This window comes from Mercenaria mercenaria, chromosome 1 (assembly GCF_021730395.1).
Source record: "Mercenaria mercenaria strain notata chromosome 1, MADL_Memer_1, whole genome shotgun sequence".
NCBI lineage: Eukaryota > Metazoa > Mollusca > Bivalvia > Venerida > Veneridae > Mercenaria > Mercenaria mercenaria.
This window is the reverse complement of record NC_069361.1, coordinates 55,520,456-55,538,575: the sequence shown is the minus strand read 5'-3', so window position 1 is coordinate 55,538,575 and position 18,120 is coordinate 55,520,456. Positions and strand designations below refer to the sequence as shown.

The 18,120-nt window shown below is 35.9% G+C and overlaps 1 protein-coding gene across 2 annotated transcripts; it reads right to left on the bottom strand.

Moving 5' to 3' along the window:
* Positions 1–423: 423 nt before the first annotated feature.
* Positions 424–10,910, bottom strand: LOC123536932 (cartilage acidic protein 1-like). Of its 2 annotated transcripts, XM_045320447.2 has the most exons (8): positions 10,444–10,910; positions 9,903–10,163; positions 8,600–8,710; positions 7,036–7,949; positions 4,958–5,002; positions 2,154–2,178; positions 1,509–1,579; positions 424–878 (listed from the first exon to the last, which is right to left on the bottom strand). In XM_045320447.2, exons 1-8 carry the CDS (start codon positions 10,721–10,723, stop codon positions 672–674), a joined length of 1,914 nt encoding a protein of 637 aa, XP_045176382.2. In that variant the 5' UTR covers positions 10,724–10,910; the 3' UTR covers positions 424–671. The 2 variants fall into 2 exon arrangements, with proteins under 2 accessions (XP_045176382.2, XP_053404350.1); XM_053548375.1 differs by lacking the exons at positions 424–878; positions 1,509–1,579; positions 2,154–2,178 and adding an exon at positions 2,495–3,453.
* Positions 10,911–18,120: the final 7,210 nt, after the last annotated feature.

The following is an 18,120-nucleotide window of genomic DNA, read 5'->3' as shown; positions in this document are numbered from 1 at the left end:
ATTTATTGATTACTTTTGATTATAAATTCGAAATTAAATGGATTAATTATGAACGCTTAACTTACAGTGTTTTTTCAAAATGTCTGGAGGATCGCTACGCCGCTATTAAAATCTTATGTCATTTAAAACGGATATTCATTTTAAAAAGATATTTAAATGGGAAAATATGAAAATCCTAAGCATTCCAAAACTTTTTTAATTTTTAAAATCCATAAATGAGCGAAAAAGTTATTAAAAATTAAAAATTCAGATCCCATACACAAACGGTGTAAAAACATTTGTTTTACCCACCACCAGATAAACAGGTATTTATCCGTGACGTAATGGCGATCTCTCCTATGGGAAAAGAGGACGACAAGAACGACAATGTTATGACGATGGTGATGATGACGATGATGATGAAAATGACGTGGAGGAGGATAATCTATTATACTTGATAATTATCGAATGGAGTTTGTGTTGAACGGTCCAAATTACTGACTGATTGTTGATAAATACTAGCGTTAACAACGTATGAATACTATATTATAATTATAATCATAAATGTAAATAATAAATCTGACATTAGAAAATGCGACTAGAATAGTTCTGAATGTGTCAAAGTTATTTCAAATATATTTGTAGATTTTAAAGCCAAGTCTTTTACAAAGCACTTATAGAGTTTGCTATAACTAGCACGAACACTGGCATTCAGGCCTCACACCGCAGTCCGAGCACCGACACAGGTCTTGTCTTCCTCGAGACCCCATACGATACGGAAAGGAGACCCCGTTCCTGTCCCATCTGACTAGAACCCAGTAGGGGTCACCTCTGTTGATATTGTAAGTGACGTAGGAAGAGCCAGCAGCGTTTATCACCGTACCAGGGCCGCCATTATTCTACAAAACATTTTTCATAAACCATGTTTAGTTAAAAAGGCTGCGACATGTATATATATAAGAGTTCGTATTCAGGATAACACAGTAAATAAAGAGCAGCAAAATGGATAATTCACTGGTTTTGTGACCGTAAAGAAACAAGACGCAGATACCAGACGTCCATCTGCACAATAAAAAATATTCGACACTGGTACAGCTTTTCAAAAATGAAAAAAAAATCGTGTATTAACGGCACGTATATTGCCTTGTTAAGACATCATTTTTCTCCCGTTAATACATGCTCGAGTTCAGTGAAAAAAGTAGTTTCTATTCAAGAATATTTCTTGTTAATTGTTCGAAATAGTGCATATATACTTGAGCCGCACCATGAGAAACATATTGCATTTGCTACCAGCATGGATCCAGACTAGCCTGCGCATCCGCGCCGTCTGGTCAGGATCCATGCTGTTCGCTTTCAAAGCCTATTGCAATTAGAGAAACCGTTAGCGATGCGCAGGCTGGTCTGGATCCATGCTGGTCGCAAATTATGCACTAAGTTGGTTTTCTCATGGCGCGGCTCATTTTATTTTTAAGATTCAACTTAAAGACTAGCAACTGACAGGTAAAATACAAGGGAAACTTCGTCTTTACCTCGTTTCTCCAACTCCACCCTGGACCTCGTGTTACCCTATCTCCTTCACAAAGTACCGGTAAATCACGGTCTGTAATCAGGCATACGAAAAACATGAACCCTTCACTTATCTAATGAATTTTGTAAACGGTGACATAATCAAAGGGACGGATTATTATATATGTCATTTATGCTAAAGAATAATTGTAACCGCATTGTAAATTGCGGCGAAGATCCTCACTATTCAGGACACCAGTAAGAATAATCGCCGCCAAATTACGTTTTTCTCCGTAAACGTTTCCGGCATTTCCCGGATTTGACGGAAAGTTTTGAGGGCGTTTGGTTCCTCTGTCTTACGAGAATACGTCATCACACGGAAGTTACCGAGTGTCAGTGTTTACTATCGTTGATGTAGCATCCAGAAACCTTTTTTTTTTGCTCCTTAAGGTACACGAACACCTATATGATCCTACATTATCTACTTAACAAGTCTTGAGGTTCAATGCAATATATCACCTTTTCAAACAGAGAATGCCAATAGCAAATTAATCAGGCGGAATTTTGACATCATACAAGGCATAATTCGCCTGACAGTAGTTCAACTTTCGCTGTATTTTCATTGCACATACGAAAATGGACATATACGTTTGTTCATAGATACTTACATGGAGTTGCTCGCCAGTTTCCAGCCTGAAACAAGTCGATTTGTAGCATATTATACTATCATCTGTATTTGTATATTCATATAAAATATTGTAAAATCATAAAAAAAAATATGCGGGACTTTTTCCGTGGAATCAACTCTAGAAATTTAATCCAAACGATAAGTAAATTTTCCATTTGTTAAAGAGTTCATATGTTAATTCTATGGTTCATACCCCCACACAACAATGTATAGCCGTTTTAGCCGAAACCATGAAAATTTGTGCCCACGAAATTAGTTAACTTTATAGTATAGTATTCAAATAAGTCGTATACATGTAACACAAATAAAACATATGTACAGTACTGGTTTACTTATTTATTTTTTAAAACAAATTTGTGTCAATAAAACACAGAAAGGATATACTGTTCATTAGGTATTAACTTAAACTAAAACAACAAGCACATGCTATACATAATCGCATTCATAATAATAAATATCATAAAAGACGTCGAACTTTTGTCAGGTGTGTTTAACAGAATGTACTTGACAGCAGTAAATTTGTGAAATAATTGGGCTGAGCATATCTTTCAGATGAGCATATCTCTAAATCACGTATATCTACCTCCTGCTTCAGGAAAATTACTAGTATAACAACATCTCCTCTTACAAAAACAGTATTCATGTTCGTTGACTTTCAAACTGACATGTTAAATGTGCAGTTACCTAGAAAAACGAGTATTTCTGTTCATTCAACAACATCTGCAATAATGCTGTTACATGACGATGTTGGGAATCCGTCCGTTTCAGTTTTTCCTGATATTCTGCATACATTGAACAGAAACCGTCTGTTGTCCCAGAACATGCATGCACTCGTTAAAAACACATCACTTTTCATGCCTTGTTAGGAAATTTTATTTAAAACTTGTTCCACACCATCTACGTTGCGTATACACACCTATTCAAGTCATGCTATTATTTGCACCAACTTTTTTCTAATCCAGCATGCATTCTCAGGATTTTGATCTCAGCTGGACAAATAACTTAATGTCTTGGGCTTATGCAGATCGCATTACTTAGCAATGTCCTGGGCTTATGTAGATCACATTACTTAGCAATGTCCTGGGCTTATGTAGATCACATTTAATGTCGAAATTTCACCAAATGGATGTTTATCAAATAAATTCCTAGAACAGAACACATAAGCACATCTGCAGAACCAACAGGAAGCAGGAAGCGGTTAAATGCCGTGCTGCAGAGGTTTGTACGGAACTGGCATATTCTAGTATCTTTTCAATGTGCCCGGTGTGACACGTGCCAATCTACAATTACAAAATTTGGAAATGCTGATTATTACTGATATCGTTTTCTCTGTGCAGCTTTTTTTCTCGAAATCATGCATTTTTTTTTTTTAGATATAACATATGCTTAAAACACAAAAATGACAAAGAATAAAAAACATTGTAAACCTTGGTTTAGAAACCAGTCACGAAACTCTAACATTTGATTGGCTGCTTATAATGAACCAATAAGAATGGTTTCTCACGAGAATGGTCTTCAAACTTTTAACCTAATATAATATACTGAAGTAGAATTCTTGACACAGTAAATTCATATCAGAATAATGGTTCGAAGCAGGCAAGCCGTGAAAGATTATGAGACTTCAAACTTTTCATAGTGACTAGGTTTTATTTGTTAAAATGTCAAACATTAAAACATTTATTTCATTTAAGGTACCGACCTCCAGATCATACACATTTGCAAATAGAGAATAGAAAGGTATTAAAATATTTCTTCAAAAGGCTTTGAAACCGTAAGTTAGTTACAGACAGATTATATGTTATTGAAACACGTTAGAATCAGATTTATTTTTACTAATTTTACCATTCAAAATTAAAAAGCGCTTGTAATGAGGTACTGTAGGCATACTGACGACATATTACTCTGTGCTGTATTGGTTAAGAACGCAGGGGAATTACAACTTCCGCGACGGCCCGTGTTCGATTCCCGACTCAGCCACGTTTTCCTTAACTTGGTATTTTTAAGATAGTTTAGAAAAAAATCATGTTTTAATGTTCATACTTAGACCAAACTTCACTTTTAAAGAAACACCATTTTTGTCAAAAACCGGAGGTCATTGCTTTTAATGATATACCCTGTATATGTCGTCGATTTCCATTGTTTATTCTAAAAGGAAAGTTGGCATTATAACACTGATTTTAATCATTTTAGCTTCTGGAGAAACAAATACAGATTCAATTGTCTCTGGTTTTCACTTGGGATGACTGGTAAGTTGTACCGACTATGTGACTCTTGAATGGAAGCATGACAACTATGTTTGAAAGACTTGACAAGCGTCAATACTTCTCCACAATCGCAGTACCGTAAATTAGTTCGCATGTATTCGAAAGTAAGGTGTTTTTACACCAGATAGCTTTGGGGACTCTAGAATTGAATTTCTACTGAAAACTATTGCAGCCTCTTATTAGTATAGGTATATGCGTTTTCGGCGTTAGAAGCACATGACACACACATGTCACACACATGACACACACACGTTAGCAAACAAAATCAACAATTCGCGAGAACATGTTTAATATGATCATTTATTTACATTTAAAGCTATGTATAGGACGGATCAACGAGATTCCAATAGTTCGATGTCGTTGAACATGCATTGCAAGTCTTTTTAAAAGTTGTTTAAATGACTGACTAGTTAGTACACTACATGTCCGCTATAATGGACCGGCTCATGTACCTCTTTCAATCAAAACACATGCGGTATACACCACGGCGTACAGCATCTACCAGTTGCCAGAAACTTACCGGACAGTCTGTTGAACCAGTAGGTCCGCTATTGTCTGTTGATCCCTAAAATATATAGCAAAACATGTACAAAACTAAACCTAGTAATATCGTAACAGTAGCGGTTTTAAGGAGGTAGGTTACCTTCATATTTGTAAGTGCGCATGTCCAACCGGAAGCTAACGTGACGATTTGCGACGACGTTTACGACAAACTAAATGTGTTTGTAAATCCATTCTTCTGAAAACAAATCATGAACCTGTCTCCGAGCTGATGCTTTATGGTTTAATAATGCAGAAATAATGAATAAATTGCCGCAGAAACGCTTCAAAACAATGTTGCTTTAAAATGACGTCATTGACGTCATGACGTTACGTGTCAGTTACCGCGCAAATTTAATAGCTTTTATTTTGAAAGTACGTAATTCTGTGCATTTTCTTTATTTGAACTATTTTCAAACAGCTATTATTTGCTGAAATATTATTTATGAGTCTTTTGCTCTGAATAACAATCAATATTTTGCTTCTTTTATGTAGTTATATTGAAATGTTATGCGGAATGTAAGAAAATGGATGATGGTAACCGATGTTATTTGGAATATAATTGGGTGAAAGGTTACTTGTTACGGCCATTTTCAAATAAAAAACTTGCAGTTTGATTTGTATTACCTATTTTTCAGTTTTCGTTGATAATTTGTTAGTTATATACTAAAACTAAGCTCTAAAATTGTTCAAATTTCAGTAGAAAATTGTGATTTCTTGAATTGAATTGATGTTACCATGGAAACGAAGCCCGTGACCTATATATCTAAATGTAAAATTCAAAAGCGTTGACACTGGTCTATTTAAGGAACACAGCTTCGGCTTTTTATTTTCATTTCAACAACATCCACGAGAATAATAGCACATGCTGAACGATTTTTCCATGAAAAATGCAAGACGAAGGGTACTGCTGTAAGTATTTTAAGCTGTGAAATTTGTTTGAATAAATACAAATAACATGAAAATATAACTTACGTTTGAAATAATATGTTTTGAAGCTACATTAACAAGAAAGATAATTTTATGCAATATTTTTTATAAGAAATTGCGACAAAAAGCAAGATATAAGCTATTTTAAACATCTCTGTTGCCATGGTTACTTTAAACTTTAAGAAAAATAGGGTACCATGTAAAGTGCTTGGTATTTTGCTAATAATATTACCCAAAATATTCCATATTGGTTATTAACAGAATGGCACTGAAGCCGTCGAAAACCCCGTTTTTATACATAGTTGTTTAAAAATGAGCGAAAATGCGTTACCAAGGAAACACGAGCCCCGCGACATATACATTTTAAGCTTATATTAGAAAGCTAACGCGCATACTAGTAAAATTATCAATTATGCAGACTTCTACGGATATCAGTGAAACTAAAATACACTGAAAAGTGTTAAATATCCGTATTTTCCTTCTTCTTTCAATATAAAATACCTTTGGAGGGTCATGTTCTTTAAACCTGGATAAAAATTGAACTTGAAGGGCCAGAGAAAAACGAAATTGAGATTGTAGCTGTTAAAACATCATATTACACAAAATACAAAAAATTGATGCGGTTCAACTAATTTGAATTTACCCTGGTAACAAGGTAACCTACCTCCTTAAGTTATATTTCACATTAAAAACTATCTCCATGGGCTATTCTTGAGCCTTGTTTCAAATCTAATCAAATTAGTAACTTTAAGAACTATCTAGACACTGATGCTTAAAAACGAGGCTATGATACCAGCTGTTCCTGTATCTGAAATATGATAAAAAAAAACCCAGATCAGACTGATAAAAAATGATTTTTTTACCTAAACCAGCTTGACAAAAATGCATATAGCAGCCTCTTTAACATGATACGTATGTGTATGTGTATGTGTATGCGTATGTGCAAAATAGGGTTATTTTTTCATCCACGGTCAGATAGAGAAACATCTGTCACATCATTAGTTAACTCAAAATTTGCTTCAAACAAGACAACAGCTTGTATTTGAACTTGTTTTAACCCCATATGTCAAACGCAAACAGTCATTTGTAACAGTTGTTTTGATATAACGTATATTCAGCTGAACATACCTCACTTGGATAGTCTACTATGTGAACTTTGTTCATATCGCTGCTTGTTAAAGCCTTCCTTACAGTCGTCCCGTCGGGCCATTGAATGGAGAGTTCCGTCGGGGTCTCTGTTCCAAGCCCAACGTGTGCATATGGTTCCATTTCACATAAATATCCTGAACCACCGTCTATAACATGTAAATGGGTCGTGCCCATATTTGTTGTTACTTTGACTGCGGACCCGCGAGCCGGGGCTCCAAACTTTGTCTTAGGTTGAATTCTAATCCAGTTATTATTAGTTCCTGTGCTAACTGTGAAAATAGTCAACGGTTGAGAACTCCCTTCTCCATGAGAAAGCATTAGTTCTAATCTGCCGTCACCGTTGAAATCGGTCACTGCACCTCCTGTGCCATATCCTTCTGGTTCTAAAGCGTCACCAATATCCAAATTTTGTATTCTTACGCCCTCTCCACTGGGGAGTATTTTAAATAGTTTGTTCGGCTGTAAGTGACGAGGATGGTATATATTATTTTGCAAGACTTCCAGAACCCCGTCATTATCAAAGTCAGCGGCTATCACAGTTCTTATATGTGTTGGGGTCTCGTAACTTCTGCTACCAGTAGCATAATTTGTAAAACTTATATTTCCGTTGCTTCTAGTCTGCAAAAACAGACGATGCGGTCCATCCCAATTACCGTAAGCAATGTCAATTTTACCGTCCCGATTAAAATCAGCAAGCGCTATACCACGGACATTTTCGCCGGCGTCGGCGACTCCAGCTGCTTCAGCGATATCTGTAAATGTCCCGTCGCCACGATTCATAAACAGAAAGTTGGCACCAGCGTTCTGTAGACCAGAGTTCCCCTCATTTCCAAAGAATATATCAGAACGACCATCGTTTCCAAGGATAGGACCGACAACAATGCCACGCCCACCTACAAAAGATTAATCTTTCTTCTGGAATCGATAACAATACTCCGAGCAAAAGAGCCAAACTACCGTTTGTATTTGTTTCAATAAAGTCAAATTGCACACAAAATATGAAGTATGATTAATGGTAGAAATTATCATGCCAGAGTAGCACGACATGACAATTTAAGAAATCTCAGTAACGGAAATGTGGGTGCTGATGTTTAATCGAAAAATATGAATTCAGGATGAGGAACTAAGCTACCTGTAAAAGAGTAATAAAAATACCGAAATTTAGATTATTTCAGCTAGAAAACAAACTGGGTACAAGAAATGCAAACGATAGAAGACAGCTGAAAAAATCATGATTTTTATTTTTTATTTTTGTGGGTAGGACTCATAATGCCTTTTCTTAAAATGTGGCTGCCACATTTTCTGTTTGGGTATAAAAAGGTTTGAATATTGATGGCTACTGAAGAAAGTTATATTGAATACATTGTTTTTGATTGCCCTCTTTTTGTAGCTCTAACTCTTTTAAAATGTTCATATGCAGTATTAAGACTAGCGCTTTTCTCACCATGTTATTATACATATTATCTATTTGGACTTCTGATTCATCTCCTGTTCACATAAATATTTAAAGTCTTATGGACCTTTAACTTTTCTTTGTGATTACCTGTGTTCCTAGCTATTCCTGCTTGACCTCCAACATTAGTTAGGACGATTCTTCCAGAAGCGACATCATTGCCTGGATGACTTTCATCCATCTCTATCAATGCGAACTTTCCTGCAATATTGTACATGGTGATATAACATGATAGTGTACATGGTGATATAACATGACAGTGTACATGGCGATATAACATGACAGTGTACATGGCGATATAAGACGAGTGTACAAGACGTTATAGGGACACGACACACTGACAGTGTTAATGACGTTATTATAATGATATGTCAATTTGTGGATGACAGTCATACAGTGATACAATTTTGACAGTGTAAACGGCGAAACAGAACGACAGTGTACATTGTTGTAAAAGATAACAATGAACATGGCGATATGTATAATAACGAAGTACTTGGTGATACAAGATAGCAGCGTAAATAGCGTTTAAAGATGACTGTGTGTATAGCGCTAAGTGAAATTACAGTGTATACAGCGATGCAAGATATAGTGTACATTGCCATAAAAACAACAATGAACATAACGATATATAGACGACAGTGTATCAGTGACTGAGTGAGTATATGCAGTTATTAGATAACAGATTACCATGTATATTGTGACACATGATGACGTTGTACATGGCGATAACAGTTGACCGTGTAGATTGTGACACATCCTGACAGTGTGCATGACAATAACAGATGCCCGTGTACATTTTGACATATGATGACAGTGTACATGACGATAACTGATGACCGTGTACATTTTGACGCATGATAACAGTGTACATGACGAAAACAGGTGACTGTTTACTTTGCGACTCATGATGACAGTGTCTATGCAAGATGTTGAGACAGTTCACGATCAGACAGTTTAACGGTCAACATGACTAAATATGTAAGATTTCAGTATTCATCTTTTTTCCGCAAACGATGTAAGATGCGGCATGAATGGGTTTCATCTCTGTAGTAAACTAGTTACATCTTCATTTTATTTTCTTTATTTTAGTTTAACACTTGCAAGATAAAATTACATTTATCTGTCTCCAGTGTATCACTACCTGTAAATACAAAATTTAAATCCGCGTTCATGTATTTATAGACCCAGTCTCTGACTTTAGTATCCCCCCCCCACCCCCGTGACAGTCTGCCCGCATATAACATCAAAATACAATGAAATTGAAAGTGATAACTAGAAGTTACGAGTTAGACTAGGACTTTTCAATAATCTTGGCGGAAAGGTTAAGAGTTGGTGCCTTAAGAATTTTAAGATGTTGAGAGGGCAACAAGTATTAATCAAATATACTCACCTTCACCATAAGCGGAATATGTTGCCAGCACGAACGAATATTTTCCCGTTCCTTTTCTGTCCACACAAGCGACTGACCTACCGGCGAACCCTTTCGCCGGCATGTTGTCATTAACTCTGTCGGAGAACAGATCGTCGTACCGTCCATTACGCAATTTAAATATTTTGTCACCATAAGCTGAACGTCCTGCATACGCCTGATTTGTGTTGAGGAAATAAATCTCTTCCTTCCCATCCCCATCGATGTCACAGGCAGCAACTCCTGTGGAAAATGCAATGTAAAACTATATATAATAAACAAGTCTAGAGTGTTTCTATAATATGACACTACACTAGCGTTCTGATCCATTTATTTTATATATGGACTAATTAAACGATCTTTCAAAAGCTCCACGGGTGACAATTTCAGAGAAAATGTTCGTAGCCAAATGTTGGCAGTACAGTGCATATATCAACCTGTAACCCTCCCCGCCCCACTCCACTCAACAAATCCACATAAGAATAGCCTGTAGACGCATGCATGCAAATTAAAAGAAACATACCTATTGCTGCACCGGGCGTATCCCGCAGACTAGCGTAGGGAGTTCCCTCCTGTGCAATGTTTGTCACAGTCCCGGACGTTTTATCATATGTGAAGACAAAGTTGGCACCATTGTACCCGGCCACAATAAAATCCGGATCCCCATCGTTGTTTACATCCGAAACAGCTATTCCGTAATTTTTTTGGTTAGTCCGTATACCGTCTAGCCAATTTTCTTTCACAAATATTCCATGACTATTATTAATTAAAATAAAGATTGCACAAAACTGAAACAAATGCATCGTGCTGTCTTTCGTCTGTACTCTAGAAAATATGTTTAAACATGGAAATAAACGTGCTAACTGTCCAATTTACATAACCACCGGTAGAACTGTTATGAAAGCACGTGTGTGTTTACATAACAAAACGATTGCCTCCCTTGACTTCCTTATTTGTAAACGCGTCAAAGTTCGGTTAACTACGTATTGAATGGAAGTTTCCACGTACGAAGTACTGAGTAATCGCGTCTCCTCGGATTTTTTCGTGAAACTCCGTTAAGGTCACGAGTAGTTCAAGGGCGGAGTATCTTAGTCTAAAAATAAATTTTATATAAATAGCCGGAAGGTTAGTCTTTTCCTTTTGATAATAATTATTTATAAATATCTTTATTAATAATTGGTAAGGTTTAATTATAACTGCCATGTGTGCAAAAGTGCTTTCTTTTTAATGTAACAACCACACTTCAGATCATTTATCTAATTTATTTATATGCGCTGGGTAACATCATCAGTTAGAGGCAAAACAAATTGAATTTAAAAATTCTGATTTAATGGATTGTTTATGGCTTTTATCTTAATGATTATGGTTCATTTTATTTATTTTTTTCCTTATTAGTTCTACTGTTATCCCAGTTCGACGGCTGCGTTCAATTTAATATGCATTTACTTTATTATTCCTATCTTAATTATTCTTCTTATATCTAAGATTGTTTTGAAACGCTCTTCAGTAAAAGTAGAAAGAAAATACATCTAGCCTGAATTGTAGGGGGCCTACTATTTACTCACAAGAATACTTTTAAATTACTGAAAACTGAAAGTATCCCTTATAACAAACCCAATGCTATTCTATCGTTTAAATTATATTCCATGATTGGGACGAGACGCTTTTAGTTAGTTGTATTACGTACTACGTCAAAAGCAAGTCGAATTTCCAAAAAAGGGTATATTTACATATTACTCTTGCTCCCGTCAGAATGTTTGAGAACAGAATGTTGATAACTGTTAGCATAAACATTATTATCTTCACCTCAGTGCAGAAAGCGGCTAAACCCTTTATTGCGGTGCTTAATGTCTCAAATGGATACGTGCATACGGGATAAAAATTAAGTAAATTGAAACAATGATAAATTCAATGGAAATATTTTTTTTTTTTATCTTTCAATGGTTAGTGTTAATGATAGTGTTTACTTAACAGGAAAATTAACATTAAGATATATGTGCTGTGAAATGAAACAAACTACAAGTTAGAGCAGATGTGGAATATTTACATTATCCTCTCGTCTGCTTATCATATGCATTTAAAATGTTGCTAGCAAACTCCAACTTAGTGTTACTTCCGCTAACTTCCGCTTAGCGGAAAATATTTGGCCGAATTTCGTCCGACTTATATATTATTTTCACTCTAAAATCAGCTAGTATTCGAAGAATAAGAAAGAGCATTGTGCCCATCAGTGCGTCGGCGTCGCCCTTGCATCCAGGTTAAAGGTTTTATGGCAAGTTTCTCACAACTTTATTATATCTTTTTTAACTACCGTCCTTATTACAATCACTTAACATAAGGTTTAGTCTTAGTGCAGGAAAAACCTGCATTTATCCTAAAGTTCAAGGCAACTTACGCCAGTCAGTCAGACAAGCTTGCTTCTCAGTTCCATTATATCTTCTAAACTACTGTGCCTACAATCAGCAAAACATAAAGATCGATCTCAGTAAGGGGCAGACATCTATTGATTTAGGGCGAGGTACCTCAAAGGTCAACGTCATTGGAGTCAGGTTTTGTAATAGCGTTGGCTAAATTTTATGGAATGCTTCTCAATTTCAGTTATAACAATTTTTTATTACCTGTATTTCTCTTAACCCCACTTCTGTGCCCTACCCACTCTGTTTTACCCCGTGACTACAACCCCTACCCACCACCGTTTTTTTACTTTTCCTACACTAACTTGTATCTCCAATTGTTTCTTAGATTTCCTCTAACACCCATCGCTTTCGGATTACCCAAGTGCCCTCACCCTAATATACTTTCTGCATCACGTCTCTATTTAATTTACATTTATTACACTTACTTAATTATCCCAGATAGCAGACATGCGTTGGCCCAACGTTGGGCCAACGGCAGACTCTTCGTTGGCCCAACGAAGATTTCCAACGTTGGCCCAACGCCATTTTGCTAATTGGCGCAACGTTGGCCCAACGGTTGGTACACCGTTGGCCCAACGACTGGAATCCTACACATATCGTTGGCCCTCCATTGGGCCAACAACTGGTATCCTGCACTTATCGTTGGCCCTCCATTGGGCCAACAGCATTTTTTCGTCTATCATGGTTGGTCCAGCGTTGGGCCAACGCTATCCCAACGATTACGAAACTGAAAAAAAGACTAAAACTAACATTATTTAGTAAGTATTTTATTTTCAAATAGTTGTGATTTTGTTAAACTTTAACAAAAAGAAATCTAACAGTAATTTAAAGTTTGTTTGCAATTTTCCTGAAGAAATATAACAGAATATTTCATCACTACAACATGTCAATTATTGATTCCAGCCTTTTATAAATCTAAATATGTTTCTTTTTACAGTCACTTATTAAATCCCACTGATTTAAAAGTGAATAACTCTCTGTATATTAACTCATTATATATCCAAGTTCTGTTTAATTGTTTTCTTTTCTCACTGAAGTTGCTGCTTTCCTTTTTTTTCTTCTTGTTTTTTCTTGTGCACCACAATGCTAGGCACTCCATTATTACTTTCTTGAACAGCACCCTGTAAAAAAAAATCATAATGTTGATTAAACCATCTACGTCAAATTGATAACAATATAACAAAAGAAATGCACATAAACCTCTGGATATAAACTTGCGTAAAATGTATGAAATTTATTTTTGTCTGTATTTAACCGAGAAAAATATGTTAGAATTAACGAGAATATGAGTTATTTCATTTAAAGAATTTAATACTCAACACAAGTGCCATCCGCCGGCTTTAGATAAAAATATTTAACGTATGTTTAACTCACATGGATATTACTTGCATACAGGATTAAGAAATTCTCTGTTTACTTGATTCCACAACTTTATAAAATATATTCAAAAACTTCTACTTACAGTTTATAGCTGGTAGACCGGGTTTTTGTTAAATCTAGATCTATCACATGTATAACAGTTTCCTTTACTTCACATATATGCAGCTAGAAATCTGGCCTAGAGAGCAAAATCAACCACATTTTCTGGGATTTCTTACATAACCCGGGTTAACGAGAGTTCATGTTCTGGAATACTCAACAGATTAATTGTAAACATTTTATGACTGTATAAAATTAGATATTTGTTATAGAGTTAGTAGTGTTTTTTTTTTTTTTTTTAACTTTCTTTTTCAAGGTAGTAGATTTGAAATAGTTCAAAATGTCATTACGGCTGCAGATAAATTTTAGGTTTAATTAGCCCAGATTTAACTGATTACGAATTGGTGCAGAAAAGTATTTAATTATTAATTAAATATTGCATGTTACACGTACACAACGTGTATACCTGTAGGAGCTTGTGATAAAACATTCACCTGTAAAATATATAATTATTATATTATTATTTTTAATCGGCCAACGTTGGGCCAACGTTGGGCCAACGATGTTTTCTCTGTATAAGTCTTTCTCTGAAAATCAATATTGGGCCAATGCAGAGATATCTGTGAATGAAATTCAACGTTGGTTCAACGTTGGCCCAACAGCTGTATTTACAATACTTATTAATCATTGTTGGGCCAACAGTGGCCCAACAACGATTATCCTTTGACGGTTTTTCGTCGTTGGCCCAATGACTTCATGTTTACAGGGATATAGCTCATATGTTTTCTTAATATCCCTCATACACCACCCTTAAATGCATTCCTCACACTAGTTTATATCTCATATTGTTTCTCAAATTCATTTAAACACTTGGTTCCACAGTCTCCCCATCCTCCATGCATCCCATATCGCCTACACCATATTTTAATCTTACATTTACTTTATAATACTATTATATAATACTTTTCTTATAGTTTCTTAGTATCCCTCATTTCGAACCAAACGCGCATACACTTCTACCTCCCCGAGTACCTATCTACAAATTTCCCCTTTTTTTTACATTCGCCACGCTAATTTCTATCTCGTATTATTTCTTCCCATCCCGCAACTCCTACCCTACCCCCTCCAAACATCCCGCAACTCATACCCCACCCCCCTCCAAACATATTTACAATTTCGCGCAACAGCTTATATCTTTATCTTACATTGTACCACACTTATGGCTACTGTAACAATTGCGGTAACTGTTCTTCTTCATCAAAAGATATAATTATTAAATTTCAAAGAGGGCTGCAACGTAAATTCTTGATAAAGGATTTAATACTCCTTCTGCTGAATTATTCCTTGAATTGAACTGGGTGACATTTCCGGAAAGGGTTATTTTTCAAGAAGCTATTTAGTTGTACAAAAGTCTTAACGACCTATTGCTCCAATTTACCACAGAAATAGATTTGAGCCGTGCCATGGGAAAACCAACATAGTGGGTGTGCGACCAGCATGGATCCAGACCAGCCTGCGCATCCGCGCAGTCTGGTCAGGATCCATGCTGTTCGCTAACAGTTTCTCCAATTCCAATAGGCTTTAAAAGCGAACAGCATGGAGCCTGACCAGACTGCGCGGATGCGCAGGCTGGTCTGGATCCATGCTGGTCGCAAACCCACTATGTTGGTTTTCTCATGGTGCGGCTCATTTATGTTCTGTTCAGACATTCAAAGCAGAACTTTCAGATTCCTTTTATCCTTCGAAACCTAACATTGAATTACTCAGAAAGAATGCTCTTTCAAATTACATTAAAATACATCTTCAATTAGTCAATTCAAGTCATTATATGTGGAGTAAGTCATGAATCTCATTTACTACTATGATGGTTGTATGTTTCCTACAACTACATATCTGTTGAACCTCTTTTGTTCAGCTGTCTTGGATGATAAATGTAAATGTATATATGAGCCGCAACCAACATAGTGCGTTTGCGACCAGCATGGACCCAGACCAGCCTGCGCATTTGCGCAGTCTGGTCATGATCCATGCTGTTCGCTAACGGTTTCTCTGATTGCAATAGGCTTTATTAGCGAACAGCATGGATACTGACCAGACTGTCGCACTTGTTGGTTGCGGCTCATAGTGCGGCTCATATTTCAGATATATGATGGCCTCGTACAGACTAATTTTTCATCTTAACAAAAGGCTTTATGATTATAAGCAGTATATATTTCACCATAGATTTAAGCACCCCTTATACCTCTCCAGCAAAGATCACACATTTTTACAACTCCTATACGAACTTATATTCACTGTTTCTAGATTCCTTTATACCATCCCGATGACTCGCGCAATCACTCCGCACACAGAGGGAAATCCTTTTCTTACATTACTACCACTATTATTACTATTACAACTACTACTTCTAACTACTATTACTACTTCTAACTACTACTAACTACTACTACTACTTCTACTTCTTCTTCTACTACTACTTCTACTACTACTACTAACTACAACTGCTAGTTCTAACTACTAACTACTACTACTACTACTACTACTACTACTTGTAACCACCACTACTACTACTACTTCTTCTACTACTAATTCTACTACTACTATTAACTACAACTGCTAGTTCTAACTACTAACTACTACTACTACTACTACTACTACTGACCTATCATGTGTCGGTGCGACGTTAAATCCAACCAAAAAAACTACTTGTAACCACTACTACTGCTTCCACTACTACTACTACTAATTACAACTGCTACTACTAACTACTACTACTTCTTCTACTACAACTATTACTACTTTTAACTACTTTTAACTACTACTAACTACAACTGCTACTACTACCTACTACTATTACTACTACTATTACTACTTTTAACTATTACTACTACTACTACTACTACCACTACTACCACTTCTAACCACCACTACTACTACTACTACTACTGCTTCTACTGTTTCTACCACTACTACTGCTAATTACTTCTACTAGGACGACTACTACTACTTCTACTGCTACTACTAGCTACTACTACTACTACTACTACTACTACTATTACTAACTATTACTACTACTATTACGTCTATAACTACTATTTTAAAATAGTACTACTACTGCTACTGCTGCTAACTACTATTTTTACGACTACTGCTGTTACTACTAACCATTACTACTATTACTACTATTTATTACTACTACTACTACCAATTACTCACTAATACTAACTACCACTACAGCTACTGCAATTACTTATTACTACTACTAACTGCTACTATATCTAATAACTACTCCTCCTCCTCTCTCCTCCTCCTACTACTAACTACTTACTTCTTACTACTACTAACTTCCATTACTACTGCTGCTACTACTGACTACTACTTATTACTACTACTACTACCACCTACTTACTACTACTATTACTACTACTCCTACTACTACTACAATTATACTACTACCACTACTTACTACTACTAACTACCACTACTGCTACTACTACTACTACGACTACTACTGCTACTACTCACATCTTTTACTACTAATACTACTTATAACTACTACTACTACCAACTACTAACTACTACCACTACTTACTACTACTAACTACGGCTACTACTACTACGACTACTACTGCTACTACTCACTTCTACTACTACTACTACTACTTCTTATTACTACTACTTCTACCAACTACTTACTAACAACTACTTCTACTGCTACAACCACAATTACTAGCTACTACTACAACTACTAACTACTACTACTAGCTACTACTATTACTACTAACTACTAGCTACTACCACTACTAATTGCTTCTACTAACAACTACTTACTACTACTAACAATCACTTCAACTTATAACTACTACCTACTACTTATTACTATTTCTACCATCTACTTACTAGTAACTATATCTACTAACTACTACCACTATTACTACTACAAGTACTACTTATTACTACTAACTACCACTACTGCTGCTACTACTACTACTACTACTACTGCTACTACTCACTTCTGCTACAACCACTAATACTACTACTTATTATTACTACTACCAGCTACTTACTACTACGAACTACCACTACTACTACTACAACCACACTTACTAGCTACTACTACTGCCATTACTACAACTGCTAACTACCACTACTACTACTACTAAAAATACAACTAATAACTGCTACTACTACAACTACTAACTACTACTATTAATTACTAGCTTCTACTACCACTACTTATTGCTTATACCATCAACTACTTACTACTACAAACAACCACTACTGCTATTACTACTACTACTATTACTACTACTACTAAAGGGGCATCCGTGGCCGAGTGGTTAAGGTCGCTGACTTCAAATCAC